This window comes from Moschus berezovskii, chromosome 6 (genome assembly GCF_049115385.1).
Source record: "Moschus berezovskii isolate FMDL1 chromosome 6, NW_MosBer_1.0, whole genome shotgun sequence".
In the NCBI taxonomy this organism is placed as follows: Eukaryota; Metazoa; Chordata; class Mammalia; order Artiodactyla; family Moschidae; genus Moschus; species Moschus berezovskii.
The window spans coordinates 104,785,058-104,806,504 of record NC_142465.1 but is presented as its reverse complement, the minus strand read 5'-3'; the positions used below and the strand labels follow the sequence as shown (position 1 = coordinate 104,806,504).

General features: G+C 38.5%; 1 protein-coding gene across 3 annotated transcripts; it reads left to right on the top strand.

Annotated features, from left to right (window-relative positions):
- The first annotated feature begins 3,097 nt into the window (after nt 1–3,097).
- CLEC9A (C-type lectin domain containing 9A) lies at nt 3,098–14,155 on the top strand. 3 transcript variants are annotated; one of them, XM_055394389.2, is made up of 6 exons: nt 3,098–3,228; nt 5,374–5,454; nt 8,531–8,677; nt 11,990–12,141; nt 13,263–13,384; nt 14,000–14,155. In XM_055394389.2, exons 1-6 carry the CDS (start codon nt 3,138–3,140, stop codon nt 14,130–14,132), a joined length of 726 nt encoding a protein of 241 aa, XP_055250364.2. In that variant the 5' UTR covers nt 3,098–3,137; the 3' UTR covers nt 14,133–14,155. The 3 variants fall into 3 exon arrangements, with proteins under 3 accessions (XP_055250364.2, XP_088693468.1, XP_088693469.1); XM_088837342.1 differs by lacking the exon at nt 14,000–14,155 and adding an exon at nt 13,857–13,993; XM_088837343.1 differs by lacking the exon at nt 14,000–14,155 and adding an exon at nt 13,850–13,987.
- Nucleotides 14,156–21,447: the final 7,292 nt, after the last annotated feature.

Sequence of the window (21,447 nt, the reverse complement as noted above, 5' to 3'; positions counted from 1 at the left end):
AGTAATGCATGTAAAAGACCTTCAAAACAGTACCTGGAATAATAAATAAGACAGTATGACTACAAACATCAAAAGTAATACAAGTAACATATTAATCTTTGGTTAAGAGAGCCCAGTGTTTTTCCCAAAGAGACTTATCAGAGAATATACCATATTGGGAACAAACTAGATCTTTCTGAGCTTGATATTTAGTGAGGATAAAATTTGAGAGCCCCTGGAAATTAATGTCTGTTACCGAAGGTCCATTTCTTCATTCCTGACATGACTCTTAATGCATATTTTTTGTGTTTATTGTTTCTTCCTCTTTGTCACCTCAAGATAGAAACTGCCCCCATTGAAAAGATTGATTGAAGAGAGTTAAGTCACATTATTTTCTATGTCACAATCTCAGGTCACATGAAAATCATATGAAATATTTGGAGAATTTGCTGAATGTTCTCCTTTTGCTTCTGGAGATACTCTTGGTCCCATCATACACCTTGGGAGGCAGAACTCAAATATACAGCAATATCTGGGAAATCTTGGCCTCTGATTTCCAGTTAATTCAACTTTTGGGATGTAATAGCAATTTCACGGGGTGAACGGAGAGAATGGTCCTGGTGTTTATTCCACTGGCTTTCTCCTATCATGCTGTAGTTTGGCAAAGGCTGCATATTCTGTATCTTAGGCCATGACCTTATCAGATAGGTCAAAAAGTTCCAACAAACATCCTTTCCTTAACCTTACAGGCCCAGGGATGATAATAACTCACCAATACATATTTCACCACCCATTTTTGGTTCCCTTGTTGCTGTGGGTGTTCGGCCACTGAATTGTGTCTGACTCTTTGTGACCCACGAACTGTACCACTCCAGGCTTCCCTGTCCTTCACTATCTCCCTGAGTTTGCTCTAACTCATGTCCATTGAGTCAGTGATGCCATCCAACCATCTCATCCTCTGTTGCTTCTTCTCCTCTTGCCCTCAATCCTTTCCAGGATCATGGTCTTTTCCAATGAGTCCCCTAATCCTTCCCAAAACTTTATAAAAGTGTCCTTGTTAAATGCCCTCAAATGACCCCTGGAGCGTGCCCTTTGATTTCTTCTGTTACAGAGGTCAATGATTGATCCAGTGAGACACTGAAACAAAAGAGAATTTTGCAGATAGTTGGGATTTGCAGACTGTAAATTACTAAGACATGACTTTTGGCCACGAGGACAAATGGCCAATATACGAATGATGATTAAAGTATCAAGTTTCTCAATACCAATACTGTAGTCACAGGATGTGGCAGAAACAACCCTCCATCCATTAAATAATTCATGCTTCCCTTCTACAGTGAAATTGCTACAGAAATCTTGCCAGCCAGGCAAAAATTATGTTGATCTGACCCAACCTTTAGAACCAAACATGGGCATTATTAGTCGATGTGAATGTGATACCCAGTACTTCAAGGTCATGGCTTTTAAGAAGTAGCTGTAGATTTTCCAGCTTCTCCTTTTCTATCCAATGGCTAGAAGTAGGACAGTTTAATCACTCATAAGACGGAAGGAGCAGGGCTACATTCAGAAGAAAATTACCCATTAACTAGGATTTGTTGTTGTTCAATCACTAAGTCATGTCCAACTCTTTGTGACCCCATGGACTATAGTAACCAGGCTCCTCTGTCCATTGGGTTTTTCAGGTAAGAATACTGGACTGGGTTGCCATTTTCTTCTGCAGGGGATCTTCCTGGATGAGGGATCAAATTCCCATCTCCTGTGTCTCCAGCATTGGCAAGTGGGTTCTTTACCACTGAGTCACCTGGGAAGCCCATTAACCAGGATTACTGGAGCTAAAATTGTTACAGGGGAGAATTTACTCCATGCCAGATCCGTTATCTTTTATTTTAACATTTGCTTCCTGTTGCTTTGTTCACTAAAAGGATGTTTTTCCCCCAAGGATAATGTATTCTCTCTCTCTGTTTTTTTCACCCCCTTTGCTGAATTTTTTTCTTTTACTTTTAAAAATATGTTTAAAATTTTTACTATGTTGTGTTGGTTTCTGCCATACAACAATGCCAATCAGCCATAATTATACATACATCCTCTCCTTCCCTAGTCTCCCTCCCCTCCACAGCGAAACAACTGAAATAGCACAATAGTAAATGCATATGTTAGCATTATTGAGTCTAAGATTAAAATAGCAATGATCAAAACAAATAAAAGAAAAAAAGGATACTGTTCGCACATAATAACCTGCTTTGGGGAACCCTGCCCCTCTGCCTGAATGTTAAACCAAAATACCTTTTTTTGAGACCCTGTCCACCTGTGGATGGCTACAAGAAGGAAGAAATGAACACATCCCCCATGCTCACTCCACAGAGACTGGCCATTTCAGGAAATATTTGTAAGATTGATGGCCTTTTTTATTTTACCTCCTCATCCCTGGAAACTGTTCTATAAAAGAACCTCGTATTAAGTCCCCATAAGATACTTATTTTGAGACATTTGTCTGCCATCTTCTCCTATTCATTGCCTCAATACTTCATCTGTCATTTAATTGGCCTGTTGTGTGCTGAGCAGAGTGACCTTGGACTAGGTAACAAAATGTTATGTAAGTGAGAAATAAACTTTGTGTTAAACAATAACTATTTTGAGGTTTACTTGTCACAGCAACTGCATCACCCCAACTAATATATAGTGTGCACATTTATTTTAGGGATTAAATCCCTTCCCAGCTTCCTTTTTAAAGATGTACAGTAATGTACAACTCTTTCCAACTGGTTTGCCCTATGTGAGTCATCCTCATCTTCACATTCTATCCCAAATATAAGCTGATTTTCTGTCCTTTTCATCTTGAAGAGTAATCCAGTACTATCACCTTCAACATCTGCTACATTGTAGAAACCAGAGCAATAATCTTTTTCTGTAACTGGCCATATTGGTTCAGTTTCTTTCTCATTTCCTTCTTTACCAAGTTATGCTTTGGCTAAAACTTCATAAACTTCTACTTTCTGGATGAAGATGCATCTATTCTATTCCTTAAACTCAACATGTTTTCCCAGGGGTGTGAAAAGGTGGCTAATTTCAGTTCTTGCATTAATCTGCTCCTGACTGCAAAAGGAGAATTTGTCTCAGCCTCTCATGCAGACTGCCTTATCCATCAAAGCATCCCAGACATGCAGGAGGATGAAACATACACCTCTCTTCAGTGGGATACTCCAGCATCAGACCCTTATCAGAAACATCTGTCTTCCACCAAAAATTCAGGTAACCAGTTCTAACTACTTACACTAAGACCTTGTGGTTTATGGGTTTTCTTTTCTCCTGTTCTATGATGAGCCCAAGGTGATATTTATAATCTGAGATAACCCACTTAAAAGTATAATAATATGCAGAATGTGCTAATATTAAAAATGAAATAAAGTGGAGGATTAAGTAGAGGTGAAAAAGGAAAAGAGAAATGGACTTGACAAATGTATAGTACATTGGGTTTCTCTCTCGCGCTCGCTGGAAAGACAAAGAATTCCTGGATTTGGAAAATAAGTGAAAGAACTCACATAGTTTGTGTAATTTTAGCTCCCACATAAAAAAACATCCTGTAAATTATCTGATAAATACTAAGAAATAAAAGAAAAAACATAGTGGTAAACACTCATCAGCCTGGGTCAGTTCTGTCTTTAAAATATTTATATCAGTTTCCTTTTGTTTAGGTAATAAATCACAACAGACTTAGGGGCATAATACAACATAGCTTTATTTTCTTACAGTCCTAGAGATCAGAAGTCCAAAATGGATTCTGCTGGATTGAAACCAAGGTGTCATGGGGCTACCTTCCATAGAGAGGCTCTAGGGGAGGGGTCCCCAAGTTCTAGGAACTAATGACTGGAGATTTGAATTGGAGCTGATTCAATAATAATAGAAATAAAGTTCACAACAAATGTAATGCACTTGAATCATCCCAAAACCATCCCTACCTTCTTGGTCCATGGAAAAACCGTTTTCCATGAAACCTGTCCCTGGTGCCCAAAGATTGGGGAACACTACTTTAGGGGACAAACCATTCCCTGTCTTCTCCAGTTTCTAGAGTTGCATCCTTGCTTTCCTTAACCTGTGGCTCCTTTTCCATCTTCAACTACAGTGGCACATCTTCAAATGTGTCTTAGCTTCCTTTGTTTTATGGCAGTGGGTTCCTCTGATCTATGTCTCACTTATAAGGGCCAGATAAACCAGGATGATCTCCCCATTCAAAGATCCTTTACTTAATTATACATTTAAAGTCTCCTTCTCCTCATAAGGAAACATTTATCAGTTCCAGAGATTAGAACATAGGCATTTTGGGCAGAGTCATTATTTAGCCTACGTCATTATCCAGAGATAAATTGTATGCTTTTTTTCTCTCACTAGCATTAAGAATACAACAAATCACTCATTCATTTTCCCTCCCTGAATTGTTGCAAAATTGTCTTTAAAAATGTTCCTTATCCAAAATCATATGTTCAAAGGGAAATACCTTTGACTCAATCATGCTCAAATGACACTGACCAGAGAAGAGGAGATTGGAGACAGCTTTTTAAAATTAATTAATTTATTTGTTATTTATTTTGGGGCACTGCCCTGGGTCTTCCTTGCTGCACGTGGACTTTGTCTAGTTGTGACAGTGGGAGCTACTTTCTAGTTGCGGTGTGCAGGCTTCTCATTGCAGTGGTTTCTCTTGTTGTGGAGCACAGGCTCTAGAGCAGGCTCAGTAGTTGCGGTGCAGGAGTTTATTTGCTCCGTGGCATGTGGGATCTTTCCAGACCAGGGATTGAACCTGTGTCCCCTTTATTGCCAAGAGGATTCTTAACCACTGAAAGTGAAAATGTTAGTAGTTCAGTCGTGTTTGACTCTTTGAGACCCCATAGACTGTACCCTCCAGGCTCCTCTGTCCATGGGATTCTTCAGGCAAGAATACTGGAGGGAGTTGCCATTTACTTCTCCAGGGGATCTTTCTGACCCAACAATCGAACCTGGGCCTACCGCATTGCAGGCAGAGTTTTTGCCTCTGAACCACCAGGGAAGCCCTCTGAACCACTGGACTCCCCAAAAGTCCTGGAAACAGCCCTTTTGCTGTCAAAAATTAAAGCCTACTACCTAGTATGCTATCATCTCTAAAAGACTATTGGAAGAAAATACATCTAACAAGTTACTGAGCTGGTGGTATCATACAAGAATAAGAGAGGTATATTGTGAAAGCTGTCCAAACTGGCATTTTTCCAAGTTATGACTTGCATTTCAAAGAGTTTGCGTTCACCTTTCCCTGTTACACACAATCACAATGTTACCTCCTCATTTTACTCAGTTTAGTCCTTTCCTGACCCACTTCTTTCCCCTACTTTCTCTAAATCAATTTCATTGCCTCTATTCCTTATTTAGGAGTATGGTGTCTTGTGACGGTGATCTTATGTATTTTCTGCATTGGCTCATTAGCAACCTCCATTTTCTTGGGCATCAAATGTAAGTATAAAAAGATATCTTCAAAATAATCTATAGATAGATAGGTTACATACTACATGTAGCATTACATAGAAGTATACACATCATTTTAACTGGAACTTCATAACTTATAAATGGATAAATAAATCAATTCCGTTCCGTTCTGTCGCTCAGTCGTGTCCGACTTTTTGCGACCCCGTGGACTGTAGCCTACCAGGCTTCCTCGTCCATGGGATTCTCCAGGCAAGAATACTGGAGTGGGTTACCGTTTCCTTCTCCAGGGGATCTTCCCGACCCAGGGATCGAACCCGGGTCTCCCACATTGGAGGCAGAGCTTTAACCTCTGAGCCACCAGGGAAGCCCAGTTAGAAACACCTAAATGAATATTAATGATATAAAATAATGACTTCTTTATTTAAGTTATGGGACATTCATTAGCTGTAACTCTTTAAAGCACTCGGATGCCACTGATAACTTTTAATGTTCAATGGCAAGCTGTTTAGCTCAAATCTAATACCATAGGTCTCTTTCGGGAAAATGATGCAAATAATTGCTTATATTATGATCCCATTTATGAATTATGTTAATATGCCAAAGTATGCAATTTGAAGGTTTTCAGTACTATGCTCTTCCTTTTCTAATATACATTTATTCTAAATTATACAGATTATTTTATTATGAACTTTTCAGTTTATATTAGACAAGGTACAATTTAGTATGTTTAAGGTGGAATGGGGACAATACATTTGGTGAACAGAAGTGTCAGAAGTGTGAGTGTGGTAGTAGTGTAAAAGTCAAGGAGATTCAAACCTATGCAATTTGCATCAGGATACATGGAAGGTAATTTGGAAATATCTAATGCAATGTGAACGCACAAAACTTTGACCTGTTAACTTATCTTACAAATATACTTACACATGTGTGAAACTATGTATAACTGAGGTTCCTCATTAAGGTATTTCTTTTTACAGTAACAAAAGATTACAAAGAGTGTAAAAGTCAATGAAGCATTATTAAAATCAATCATGATATATCCATACAACAGAATCCAATAGAAAGCTCTTTATGTACTAACATAGTATTCTGTCAAAAATACATTTTAAGTGATCAAATGAAAAGTGAAAAACCATGTAAAAAGATTGTTATCATTTGTGTAAAGAAGATTGAGGGAACTTTATCTTCATTTGCATATAAATTTCAAAACACCCCTGGAAGAATAAAAAAGAAATTGATAAATCTGAGTGCATTAAAGGGCTGGGATTGAGTGGGTAAGGAAACAGGGATGGCAAAGAGCTTTCTTGCTGTACATCCTTTGTAGCTTTTTTTAAAAAAATTTAATTGGAATATAGTTGCTTTACAATGTTGCATTAGTTTCTGCTGTACTGTGAAGTGAATCAGCTATATGTATCCATATTCCCCCTCTTTTTTAGATTTCCTTCCCTTTTAGGTCACCGCAGAGCACTGAGTAGAGTTCCCTGTGCTATACAGCAGGTTCTCATTAGTCATTTATTTTATACATTGTAGTGTATGTATGTCAACCCTAATCTTCCAATCCATCCCATTTCCCCTTCCCCCTTTAGTACCATAAGTTTTTTCTCTGCATCTGTCTTTAGTTCCACTTTGTACATAAGTTCATCTGTATCATTTTTCTAGATTCCACATATAAGTAATATTATATGATACTTGTTTTTCTCTTTCTGACTTATTTCACTTTGTATGACAGTCTCTAGGTCTATCTATGTCTCTGCAAATGATACTATTTCATTCCTTTTTATTGCTGAATAATATTCTATTGTATATATCTTCTTTATCCATCCCTCTGTTGATGGACATTTAGATTGCTTCCACATCCTGGCTATTGTAAATAGTGCTGCAATGAACATTTGGGTGCCTGTGTTTTTCTGAATTATGGTTTTTCTGAGTATGTACTCAGGAGTGGGATTGCTAGGTCATATGGTAATTCTATTTTTAGTTTTTTAATGAGCCTCCACATTGTTCTCCATAGTGGCTGTATCAATTTACATCCCCACAAACACTGTAGGAGGGTTCCCATTTCTCCACATCTTCTCCAGCATTTATTGTTTGTAGATTTTTTAGTGATGGCAAAACTATAGAATACTGATGAAAGAAAGAAATCAAAGATGACACCAAGAGATAGAGAGATATACCATGTTCTTAGACTGGAAAATCAATATTGTGAAATAATTATACTACTCAAAACAATTTACAGATTCAATGCAATTCTTATCAAATTATCAAGGGCATTTTTCACATGATTAGAAAAAATTACAATTTGTATGGAAATAAAAAAGACCCTAAGTAGCCAAAGCAATCTTGAGAAAGATAAATGGAGAGGGAAGAATCAGACTCCCTGACTTCAGACTATACTACAAAGCTACAGTCATCAATACAGTATGGTATGGGCACAAAAACAGAAATATAGATCAATGGAACAGGATAGAAAGCCCAGAAATAAACCCATGAAAGTATGGTCACCTAATCTATGACAAAGGGGGCAAAAATATACACTTAGAGAAAAGACAGCCTCTTCAATAAGTGGTATTGGGAAAACCAGACAGCTATACGTAAAAGAATGAAATAAGAGCATTCTCTAATACCATACACAAAAATAAACTCAAAATGGATTAAAGACCTAAATGTAAGGCTGAACAATGCAAAACTTAGAGGAAGACATAGGCAAGAACACTCTTTGACATAAATCACAAGATCTTTTTTGACCCACCTTCTAGAGTAAGGAAAATAAAAACAAAAATAAACAGAGGAGACTTAAAAATTTTTGCACAGCAAAGAAAGACATAAATGAGACTAAAAGACAACCCTAAGAATGGGAGAAAATATTTGCAAATCAAGCAACCAATAAGGGGATTGATCTTCAAAATATACAAATAGCTCATGTAACTCAATATCAAAAAGCTAACAACACAATAAAATAAAAGGACAGAACACCTAAACAAACATCCTTTGTAGCTTTCAATCACAAATATAATGAGTAGTATATAGTTCTCTTCAGTCTGCATTGAAGGTTTATTTTGTTATGTGTCAGTATTTTATCAGGAATGGTTGTTATTGTTTGAAGTGTTTCAGATGTCCACTACTATAATGAAGCAGCAAGAAAAACTCATCCAACAGGAGACAGCACTGCTCAACTTCACACAGTGGAAGAGAAACCCCAACCTACAGATGACATATTGCCAAACCTTAATGCAACAGTCTTTCAGTTCAGGTAATCGATATAAAATCAATTTTCACTGTGCAGGTACTAATGTATACACCAGTTCCTCAAAACAACAACAGCAAAACAAAAAACCCACAGCAACACATATTTCTCTGTAAATTATAGTCAGGATTTCATAAAAAATAGGAGAGAGATACTTTTGATTTGCTCTTCAGTTCAATGTCATTTATACATACATCAATGCTAAGTCACTTTAGTGGTGTCCAACTCTTTGTGACTGTATGGACTGTAGCCCGCCAGACTCCTCTGTCCATGGGATTCTCCGGGCAAGAATACTGGAGTGGGTTGCCATTCCCTCCTCCAGGGGAATCTTCCTGACTCAGGGATCGAACTTACTTCTTCTGCATCTCTTGCATTGTAGGCTGATTCTTTACCACTAACACCACCTGGGAATCCCACATTACATTAATAGTATATGGAACATACTGAGGTTCCAAGAAACAGAAAAAAAGAAAATATATAGTCAAACGTCAAAATGTAATGTGTGAGATGAGTAGGTAAGATTAAACAAAAAAAGCAGCATTTTATGTTTTATCCAATCACTCAAATTTATGTGTATCTCCAGTATTCTTGCCTGGAGAATTCTATGGACAGAGGAGCCTGGTGAACTGCAGTCCATGGGTTCACAAAGAGTCGGGTACAACTGAACACACACTCTCACACCTACACAGAAAATTTAGAAAATTAACTTCTCTGTTCAGTTCAGTTCAGTTCAGTTGCTCAGTCATGTCCGACTCTCCGCGACCCCATGAATCACAGCACGCCAGGCCTCCCTGTCCATCACCAACTCCCGGAGTACACTCAAACTCATGTCCACAGAATCGGTGACGCCATCCAGCCATCTCATTCTCCGTCGTCCCCTTCTCCTCCCGCCCCCAACCTTTCCCAGCATTAGAGTCTTTTCCAGTGAGTCAACTCGTCGCATGAGGTGGCCAAAGTATTGCAGTTTCAGCTTTAGCATCAGTCCCTCCAATGAACATCCAGGATTGATTTCCTTTAGAATGGACTGGTTGGATCTCCTTGCAGTATAAGGGACTCTCAAGAGTCTTCTCCAACACCACATTTCAAAAGCATCGATTCTTCGGCGATCAGCCTTCTTCACAGTCCAACTCTCACATCCATACATGACAACGGGAAAAACCATTGCCTTGACTAGACGGACCTTGGTTGGCAAAGTAATGTCTCTGCTTTTTAATATACTATAAAGGTTGGTCATAACTTTCCTTCCAAGGAGTAAGCGTCTTTTCATTTCATGGCTGCAATCAGCATCTGCAGTGATTTTGGAGCCCAAAAAAACAAAGTCTGACACTGTTTCCACTGTTTTTCCATCTATTTCCCATGAAGTGATGGGACCAGATGCCATGATCTTCGTTTTCTGAATGTTGAGCTTCAAGCCAACCTTTTCACTGTCCTCTTTCACTTTCATCAAGAGGCTTTTGAGTTCCTCTTCACTTTCTGCCATAAGGGTAGTGTCATCTGCATATCTGAGGTTATTGATATTTCTCCCAGCAATCTTGATTCCAGCTTGTGCTTCTTCCAGCCCAGTGTTCCTCATGATGTACTCTGCATATAAGTTAAATAAGCAAGGTGACAATATACAACCTTGATGTACACCTTTTCCTATTTGGAACCAGTCTGTTGTTCCATGTCCAGTTCTAACAGTTGCTATCATTTTAGTAGTTGTCAATAAGCCAGGTAGTTCCTTCTAACTGAGATTTAATCAAGTAATTGTATAAAAAAATACAATGTTTTACGGACTGCTGAAAGCATGGATTAGGACCACCTCTGAATCATCAACCTTACTTAATCAGCGTTGTTGTTTAGTCACGCAGTCACATGATCAGTTAAATCAGTGACAAAATCCATTTTGGAGATTAATTCAAACCCAGCATGTTCTCAGCCTTTCAACTGCCATTGTCAGCACTGCTTATGCTATAACTTTGATAATATTCAGGATACTGATTAGAGTTGTTCTCAAAGGATATTGCTGAGAAGGCAATGGCAAGCCAGTCCAGTACTCTTGCCTAGAAAATCCCATGGATGGAGGAGCCTGGTAGGCTGCAGTCCGTGGGGTCGCTAAGGGTCGGACACGACTGAGCAACTTCACTTTCACTTTCACTTTCACACATTGGAGAAGGAAATGGCAACCCACTCCAGTGTTCTTGCCTGGAGAATCCCAGGGATGGGGGAGCCTGGTGGGCTTCCGTCTATGGGGTCACACAGCGTCGGACACGACTGAAGTGACTTAGCAGCAGCAAAGGATATTGAAAAGCCCTAAATAATTTGACATGTGGGCCATGGAAACTGATAATGAACTATTGAGTGACCCTAAGTAGAAGGCTTTTCCCTGGAGACTACAGTTCTGGAAGTATCAGAGTCTTTCCTTCTATAAAATTGTTCTAGAAACACTTGGTCCAAGTCCTGCTCTTTGGTTCCCCTTTTACACATCTGAGCATCCTTCTTTCATGAATATATTTTTTTCTTAAGATAAGTTCTGTAAAACTGGTGAAACATTAAGACTTACTTCTTAGTTACATCAAAGTCCTAAATTAAACATATTGGTCACTTGTTCAATTTTCCTCACCTACATATTTTAAAATCACTTCTCAAGATGCACTGTTTGTTCCTCCATTATATGAGAAACATTTTTATGCTTGACTCTCAGAATTTAAACATCAACTTGAGGCTTACTACTCTACTCACCTGTAATCAGTACATTCTCAATTAAATTGGGCCAATAATATTAATGGAGACAAAGCAGTAAGCAAACAAGTGAAGATTGTAAATGATGGAAGGTTAAAAGAAGAAAAGATATCTAAAAATAGAATAATCAGATCAACTATTATAGAAGAGAAACAATCTGGGAAAAATATTCCCAAATTAATTTTATCTTAAACTCTTAGAGATCTATTGCATTTGGAAGTAATTGTACAAATCTTACTGCATTCAGCTTCAAAGGAGCTTAAATTGCTGAGAACTGCATCATATGAGCCATTGGGTTAAAGCAGGGATCCCCAACCTATGGGATATAATGTCTGATGATCTGAGCTGGAGCCGATGTAATAATAAAAAAAATAATAAATGCATAATAAATGTAATGTGCTTGAATCACCCTAAAACCATGCCCCACTCCCAGGTCCATGGAAAAATTGCCTTCCACGAAATTGATCCCTGGTGCCAAAAAAGTTGGGGACCATGGAAAGAAATTCAGCTTCACTGGGGATAGTACAAGGGGTTCTTTTGCAGAGATGTGCTACCAATAATTTTACAATGACTTTAATGAAATGTTTATATTTGAAGCCCATAATTGTAGCCCTTGTCCAAACAACTGGATTCAGAATGGAGAAAGCTGTTACCATGTCTTTGAAAGCTGGAAAATTTGGCACACTAGTAGAGAGGATTGTTGGAAGAAGGGCTCTGATCTTCTGCAAATAGAGAGCAAAGAAGAAATGGTAAACACTGCTTTATGATTTCATATCATTCTGAAAATACCGATGAAATGAAAAGACTGATTCTCATAGAATTCCTTAATACTCTGTACAATGGTATATTTGTTGGGGAAAAAAAAGGTTTAATATTCAAAGTAGGAATTGGCATGGCTTGTTTTCCTTTTAATTGGAGAAACAAAATACAGGCTGGTTATTCAGAAATCAGGGACAATATGTTTGTTCTATGTTCTTTGTTAATAAAAAAGGGGAGGGAGCAAGAGAAATTCCATTTTGTAACATGCTAATCCACTCCCAGATATGCACACATTATGACTGTATATATGTTTAATTTGTTTGAAATTTAAATTTTCACTATTTTAGGGAGGTATACGAAACTATAACAATTATATAATTATCAAGAAAAGTAGAAGTACAAAAAGTGAGGTGACATCATGAAATGGAGAGATCTGTGAAAATAAACATTGCTAAATGAACTGTTTAATTGACATTAAACCTAGTTTACTAATATTTTAATGAGTAAGATGTTTCCTTGAAATCATTATACCCATAAATTATGTGTGAAGTAGAAAGCACAGTTACACATTTCTGAATTTATTAAAAATGTATGTCTGCTATATTCAGTAATTAGTTAAAGCTCATTTTTATAAGAATAATAGAACAATTTGTTAAGGATATATAATAAACCAAAGCAACTTGGACTAGCAAATGGCAGTTATGGGTTTGCACTATTTTTCTGTGCAAATTAAGCTACAAAAGTTAGAAGTATTTATTCCTACAAAATATGCCTGAAGTTAAGTTGCTTCTGGAGTCTTCTAAACTATTTCTCACACTGATGTATCATGGAAAAGACATATATATACTATCTGCCAAATTCTGAATCCATTAAAATTATTTTGATATCAGATGCCTATTTTTTTCATAGTTTTTAACACCACCTTGATCATTTAGCAATAAGGGGGAAAGTATACTTTCTTTAAAGTTTCTCCTTTCCAGCCTTCAAGTTCCAATTACATTTGTAGAGGCAAAATACCACACTTCTATTTTACGGTAGTTTGTTAGCTTTTTTGCTTGTTTTGGGGTACCACTCCAACCTTGGCTCACTGTTCAAGTCTTGTTTCTTACAGGACTTTATCACGGGCAGCCTGAAGAAGATCAAAAGAAACTTTGATTACTGGGTGGGACTGTCGCAGAACGGGCCCAGCCAACCTTGGCTTTGGCAGGACGGCTCCTCTCCTTCCACTGACCTGTAAGTCTCTAAGGGAAATGGTCCAGGAATTAGACACAGGTGGTGAATCAGCCATTCATGTTATCTTAAAACTTACATTTCCTCCAGGAGACATAATGAGCATGATAGTTTCATAGGCTTGATTGGAATGCAAGTCAAGATAAAGAGTAACTACGTGGCTTCTAAATCTTTCTCCTTCTCAGCCCCACGCAAGCACATTCACATCAAAATCTGAAAGTCTGAATGAACGATACTATGTGATTATCAAGTACATTTCCTTTGTATCATTGAATGGAGAGAGTACTACTTAAGCAATTCCCATAGTAATATTTCAGAAAGAACCGGGGAGACTGGTTAGCAGCACCTTCATATTTTGAAAATTCAGAGTCAGAAAAGAGATTTGAAATTAGAGCTTATCTTTGTGTATTCAAGCATTTTTAAAAATATGCTGCTCGTTGAAATAATATTTGCACATTTCGTTTTGAGAACATAGCTCTGTTATTGAAGAAGGAGGGAAAAACTACCACAAGAGGGTGACAGATTAAAACAAAAAGCTGTGCATCTCTCATTTTATTGCTCAAAGAACACCTCCGTCAGCCCACACCTAACCTCAGATACACTGACTTGCCACTCCAGGTTGCCAAGACAGGGACCCCAGTCAACTAATCAGGTCTGTGGATACCTCAGAGACAACGACCTTTCTTCTGCTAACTGCAGCATTTGGAAATATTTCATCTGTGAGAAGTACGCACTAAGATCTTCTACCTGAAAGAAATTTTACTTAAAGTGATCACTCCATTATGATCATATTTGCAACAGATCCTTCAAAACCCTGTAATAATGAGCCTAAGAGCCAGTGCAGAACTAAACCAGTGCAAGGGCTGTAAAACCAGCTACCTGGGACACAAAACCTATCTTGCCTTTATACTTGCTAATATTTCTCAATGCTTTCCAGATGTTTCTTTGACACTGTTCACATTCATTACCAAGAATAAAATTGGTTTGGAGCAACAGAGGACAAAACTGTAAAGATTGGAGAACAAGCTGAAGAAAAATCATTTCCATTTGTCATTTTATTCTTTCTCTGTTTTTTTTCTAATTTAGAGTGACTGTAAACTCTACAGAAAAATCAATAAATCACTGGAGAGATGATGCAATTTTAGCTAAGTGATATACCCTTTTTAATAAATGAATAAATGTGATCTTTCAAACTCACTGTTTGCAAAATCTTTCTATGCATTTGCTGGGCTCGCCAGACATTATGTTACCAGACTGGTAGGATAGGAAGACAGTGATCTGGATTTTCAAACCGGAAGGAAGATAGGCTGCTGTCTGCTGCCTGTAAGACAGGATAATTTTTAGGACTACAGAATTTTAGTGGAGAGAAGAGCAACCAGAGCTACATGTATGTGGAAGGAATAGTCAGGCTGGCACAGCAGCGTGTCTCCAGTAAAGAAGAGCTGTGACCCATTTGTAAAATAGACAGCTAGTGGTGGGAAGTTGCTGTATAACACAGGGAGCTCAAGTCGGTGCTCGATGAAAACCTAGAGAGGTAGGATAGGATGAGGGGGGTGGGAGGAAGGTTCAGTTTCACATATGTTTATGGCCGATTCATGTTGTATGGCAGAAATCAACACTACACTGTAAAACAATTATCCTTCAATTAAAAATAAATTTTTTAAAAAGCTACAAAAACAGAAGAACTGTGAGCTTCCTTTCTACCTCTTACTGACCATCCCCACTGCTCACATATCAAAAGACTCATGACCTGTATGACAGACTCCAGGTTCATCCACACTACTACAAATGACTCCTTTTTATGGCTGAATAATATTCCTTTGTATGTATGTACCACATCTTTATCCATTCATCTGTTGATGGACATCTAGTTTGCTTCCTTGTCCTGGCTAAAATAGTTGCTGCAGTGAACTGTTATACAGAGTGAAGTAAGTCAGAAAGAGAAAATCAAATATCAGATATTAATGCATACATATGGAATCTAGAAAAATGGTACTGCTGAACCTATTTGCAGGGTAGGAAGGAATAGAGACACAGGTGTAGAAAACAAACTTGTGGGCACAGAGTTGAAAAGGAGAGGGTGGGAAGAACTGAGAGAGTAGCACTGACATATCTATGCTGCTGCTGCTGCTAAGTCACTTCAGTTGTGTCCAACTCTGTGTAACCCCATAGACGGAAGCCCACCAGGCTCCCCCGTCCCTGGGATTCTCCAGGCAAGAACACTGGAGTGGGTTGCCATTTCCTTCTCCAATGTGTGAAAGTCAAAAGTGAAAGTGAAGTCACTCAGTCGTGTCCGACCCTTAGCGACCCCATGGACTGCAGCCTACCAGGCTCTTCCGTCCATGGGATTTTCTAGGCAAGAGTACTGGAGTGGCTTGCCATTGCCTCCCATGTGTCAAATGGTATCTGGGAAGCTACTGTATAACACAAGGAGCTCACCTTGGTGCTCTGTAATGACCTAGTTGGGTGGAATGGGTGGTGGGTGGGGGTGGGAGGGAGGCTCAAGGGGGAGAGAATATATGTATACATGTGGCTGATTCACCTCATTGTACAGCAGAAACACAACACTGTAAAGCTAATTACAGTACAATTTTAAGAGAAAGAAAGAAAAAAAAAGACTCATGACCTGGATCCCTGAGACTAACACTCCAGCACTTTTAACTACATTTCTCAATGCCTCAGTTTCCTCTTTGAAAATAAATATAGAATTCACTTCAAATATTGTTTGAGGATGAGATTATCCATATATGTAAATTTGCTGAGAATAGCATCTTACATGAATTTAACACTCTATTTGTGCTTGCTGCTGTTGTCTGGGTAAATCCCCAGTCATCTCTAGACATCAACCACTTTGTGTACTCCAGATAAAAACAATCCCTTTACTGCTCATGTTATAAGGATATCAAGAAGATAAAGTGTACAGTAAATTGTCACCAAGGTTCTGGAGAGAATACTTGTCTTAAACATGATGAATCTATAGACAATCTCTGTCCTAGGTCTGCAGGCTCCCTGAAGCATGGACTAGCTTGTTCCCTAGAGACAATGGATGTGAAAGTGTCTTGGGACTTGTAGGAAGGAAATTTTCACTAATTATTATTATATTACGTTTCTACCACTTATCTACCATCCCTGGAACAACACCTTACCACAAAGCAGACTCTCATCAAATACATGCTAAATTAAAAATACTTTTACTTAATCTCTCATTTCTCACAAAAAGTAGCTGAGACATGTAAGATTCTTATTGTTCTCTCCTTATAATAAAGACAACACTTAGAATAAAATGAAATCTAATTTACTGAGGCAGTAGAAATCACTTGCCTCTTATACAATGTCAGGAACCTCTGTTCTTAGTTCTTCTGACACTCTATCAGATTTAATCCCTTGAATCTATTTCTCACTTCCACTGTATGCAAAAAGGCAAAATGGTTGTCTGAGGAGGCCTTACAAATAGCTGTGAAAAGAAGAGAAAGGCAAAGGAGAAAAGGGAAGATATACCCATTTGAACGCAGAGTTCCAAAGAATTGCAAGGAGAAGTATAAAAGCCTTCCTCAGTGATCAGTTAAAGAAATAGAGGAAAACAATAGAATGGGAAAGACTAGAGATCTCTTCAAGAAAATTAGAGATACCAAGGGAACATTTTATTCAAAGATGGACACAATAAAGGTATGGACGTAACAGAAGCAGAAGATTTTAAGAGGTGGCAAGAATACACAGAAGAACTGTACAAAAAAGATCTTAATGACCCAGATAACCACGATGGTATGATCACTCACCTATAGCCAGACATCCTGGAATGTGAAGTCAAGTGGCCTTAGGAAGGCCCTACAAACAAAGCTTGTGGAGGTGATGGAATTCCAGCTGAGCTTTTTCAAATCCTAAAAGATGATGCTGTGAAAGTGTTTCACTCAACAGGTCAGCAAATTTGGAAAACTCAGCAGTGGCCACAGGGCTAGAAAAGATCACTTTTCATTCCAGTCCCAAAGAAAGGCAATGCCAAAGAATTCTCAAACTACCGCACAATTGCACTCATCTCACACGCTATTAATGTTCAAAATTCTCCAAGCCAGGCTTCAGCAATATGTGAACCGTGAACTTCCAGATACTCAAGCTGGTTTTAGAAAAGGCAGAGGAGCCAGAGATCAAATTGACAACATCTGCTGGATCATTGATAAAGAAGAGAGTTCCAGAAAAACATTTATTTCTGTTTTATTGACTATGCCAAAGCCTTTGACTGTGTGGATCACAATAAACTGTGGGAAATTCTGAAAGAGATGGGAATACCAAACCACCACCTAACATTTGAGAAATGTGTATGTAGGTCAGGAAGCAACAGTTAGAACTGGACATGGAACAATAGACTGGTTCCAAATAGGAAAAGGAGTATGTCAAGGTTGTATACTGTCACCCTGCTTATTTAACTTGTATGCAGAGTATATCATGAGAAATGCTAGGCTGGATTAAGCACAAGCTGGAATCAAGATTGCCAGGAGAAACATCAATAACCTCAGATATGCAGATAACATCACCCTTATAGCAGAAAGCAAAGAAGAAATAAAGAACCTCTTGATGAAAGTGAAAGAGGAGAGTGAGTGAAAAATTTGGCTTAAAACTCAGCATTCAGAAAACTAAGATCATGGCCTCTGGTCCCATCACCTCATGGTAAATAGATGGGGAAACTGTGGAAACAGTGAAATCCAAAAATTTTGGGATCCAAAATCACTGCAGATGGTGACTGCAGCCATGAATTTAAAAGATGCTTGTTTCTTGGAAGAAAAGTTGTGAACAACCTAGACAGCATATTAAAAAGCAGAGACATTACTTTGCCAACAAAGGTCTGCCTAGTCAAAGCTATTGTTTTTCCAGTAGTCATGTATGGATGTGAGAGTTGGATGGTGAAGAAAGCTGAGCGCCAAAGAATTGATGCTTTTGAAGTGTGGTGTTGGAGAAGACTCTTGAGACTCCCTTGTATTGCAAGGAGATCCAACTAGTCCATCCTAAAGGAAATCAGTCCTGAATATTCATTGGAACAGCTGATGCTGAAGCTGAAACTCCAATCCTTCGGCCACCTGATGTGAAAAGCTGACTCATTTGAAAAGACCCTGGTGCTGGGAAAGACTGAAGGCGGGAGGAGAAGGGGATGGCAGAGGATGAGATGGCTGGATGGCATCACGAAATCAATGGACATGAGTTTGAGAAAACTCTGGGAGTTGGTGATAGACAGGGAGGCCTGGCGTGCTGCGGTTCATGGGGTCGCAAAGAGCTGGACATGACTGAGAGATTGAACTGAACTGAGAAATCATTTAAATGAACCTGGAAGTCTCTTGTAAAAGATGACCTCAGAAGGAGAAGTTCCTTTAAGAGTGAAATGATTATGTTTTGTATTTGTTTCTTTATTTACCCTTGACTTGGAGTTTAAATGGGAATTTCAATAAAAGGGACTTTTCTCTAGTTTTCTGCTGAACCCATAAAAGGAGAATAGCAAAGAAAACATAAGCTGTCTCTTCTGGTTTGCACAGCTGGCAGCTGGCAGTTCAATATAATAACCTGGAATAAAGGAGAAACAATGGCAAATTTTAGTAGGAAAGACTGTTTGCCTTCAAGACTCTTCAAAGTATTGTCATGGAGTTGTGTTTAGAGAAAGAATAGGAAACATTTAATAACTCTTTTGAGAAGAAGTACAATGAAGCCAGAGGCAAACATCCTTTGGCTGACATCATCCATCAGCATGTGATGCAGTATTTACAAGTCTGAGTTTTATCTACAGAGCAGCTGGCATAAACCTCTACAGATTTCCTCAGTGGCAATATTGCTTTCCACACAGATCACATGGGTGGAAGATTTTGTCTTGCAGTTTTCTTTTGGCCCAGAACAGCAAGGCTTTTTCAACACAGTGATAACATATTGGACCTTAGCACTGGGATAATCAAGTTCATACTCTCAGTTCAGTTCAGTCACTCAGTTGTATCCGACTCTTTGCGACCCCATGGACTGCAGCACGCCAGGCTTCCCTGTCCATCACCAACTCCCGGAACCTATTCAAACTCATGTCCATCGCGTCGGTGATGCCCACCAAATAATGAACTGGATATCTGATCCATCTCATTGAGTTCCAGATTAGTTCTTTTTAGATTTATTTTTAATTAGAGGATTACTTTACAGTGTTAAGTTTCTGCTGTACAACAACATAAATCAGCTATAAGTATACATATCTCCCCTCCCTCTTTAGTCTCCCTCCCACAACCCGCATCCCACTCTGCTGGGTCATCCCAGAGCACTGAGCTGAGCTCCCTGTGTTATCAGCAGCTTCCCACTAGCTATCTATTTCACACATGGTAGTGTAGATATGTCAATGTTGCTCTCTCAATTCATCTCACCCTCTTCCCCGGCTATGTACACAAGTCCGTCCTCTACATGTGCGTCGCTATGCCTGCTCTGCAAATAGGTTCTTCAGTACCATTTTTCAGATTAGTTTTTAAAAAGTAAAAGGATAGGAAAAATAAAACCCTATCCTGCAAATGTAAAGAGGCTTTTTTTAACGTGCTTTATCCAAAGGCCATTAAATGCATGAAAAGAAAAACTTTAGTAACATTGAATACAACAAGAATACATTAGATTCCAAAAATCTATTCATACAATGAAACTTGTACCAGAAGTTATGTACACCTTTAATCGGATTATGCTGCTTTTTGTATTCTTTGAAAACTAGAAGAATTCCATTAGAAAGTATCTCACTTTCAAATATTGAGGCCAACTCTGAGACAGCCTTCTAGACCTTCCTACATATTTCACAATCAGCTACTATCTCTAAAGCAAAAGTTCCCAGCACACTTCTCACATTTCCTGCTGCTAAAGGGCTCCTGACCTGTTTCCTGTTGATAAGTTTTTAAGAGAGGTTCAATATCCTCAGGAAAAGAAATAGCTCATTGTGTACTCTGGGGAACTCAGATCTACCAGGAAAGGTCATGTTCCTCATTTGACTTTTCCCTGCAATTTCTTCAGAATTACCTAAACGCACAAGAATCTAGAAAATAAAATGTCTTCTCGTGTTAGAAAACCCATTCACAGGGTGCTACCCTCTCTGATTTTTGACAGAAAATTGTTCTCAGAAAGTCATATTTTCAAAGTCGTGTTATGATTATTTCCTATTCTTAAAATTAAAAAAAAAAGAAAAAGAGAGAAGCTTGTGGAAAGAATAATGTGTCATATTTCTTTCTGTTCTTTTAAAATATTTTACTCACGTTGTGATCAGTATTGTGGATTTTGTTAGGCTGAGAAGAAATCGAGGAAAGGGTTGGAGAGAAATCAGCTCAAGAATTAGTAGAATTAGTTTCATATGGAATTCTCCAGGTCAGAATCCTGGAGTGGGTAACCATTCCCTTCTCCAGGGGATCTTCCCAGCCCAGGGATCCAACCCAGGTCTCCTGAGTCGCAGGCAGATTCTTTACCAGCTGATCCACCAGGGAAGCCCTTTAATCTATTAATAAATGTTAAATGAAAGCTATTCAGTGAATTAAAGTCATCGTTGTAGCAACACATATAATTGTCGACTTCCCTGGTGGCTCAGATGGTAAAGAATCTGCCTGCAACGCAGGAGACCTGGGTTGGGTCCCTGGGTTGAGAAGTTCCCCTGGAAAAGGGAATGGCAACCCACTTCATTATTCTTGTCTGGAGAATTCAATGCACAGAGGAGCCTGCTGGGTTAAGGTCCACGGGGTCCCAACAAGTCAGACAAGACTGAGCTAAGTGACTAACACACTTTCAGTAAAGATTTAACAATATTTTCTATCTCATATAATCAGTGGAGATTTAACAGTATTTTCTATCTTATATAATATGCACTTTATTAAACAAATCTGTTTGCTTTGTGCATTTAATGCTAGAAGTTTGGAAAATGCAGAAGAATAAAGTGTGGTTTCTTTTTTACCAAACATAAATAAATAAATGCTATTATTTTTCCTTCCTCCTCATCTAAAATGACACTTCCTCTTAGGTTGCAGATTTGGAGAGAAAATACTGTTCATTACCCACTAACCAGGCAGCTAGGCCTGCTAAAGCAGTGACAT

What these genes read in the sequence shown, in the direction of transcription:
- CLEC9A (XM_055394389.2), top strand. Translation starts at nt 3,138, where the DNA reads ATGCAGGAGGATGAAACATACACCTCTCTTCAGTGGGATACTCCAGCA. An exon ending in GCAACAGTCTTTCAGTTCAG is followed by an intron (nt 8,678 to 11,989) that starts GTAATCGATATA and finishes TTATATTTGAAG; the next exon opens with CCCATAATTGTAGCCCTTGT. An exon ending in TCCTCTCCTTCCACTGACCT is followed by an intron (nt 13,385 to 13,999) that starts GTAAGTCTCTAA and finishes TTGCCACTCCAG; the next exon opens with GTTGCCAAGACAGGGACCCC.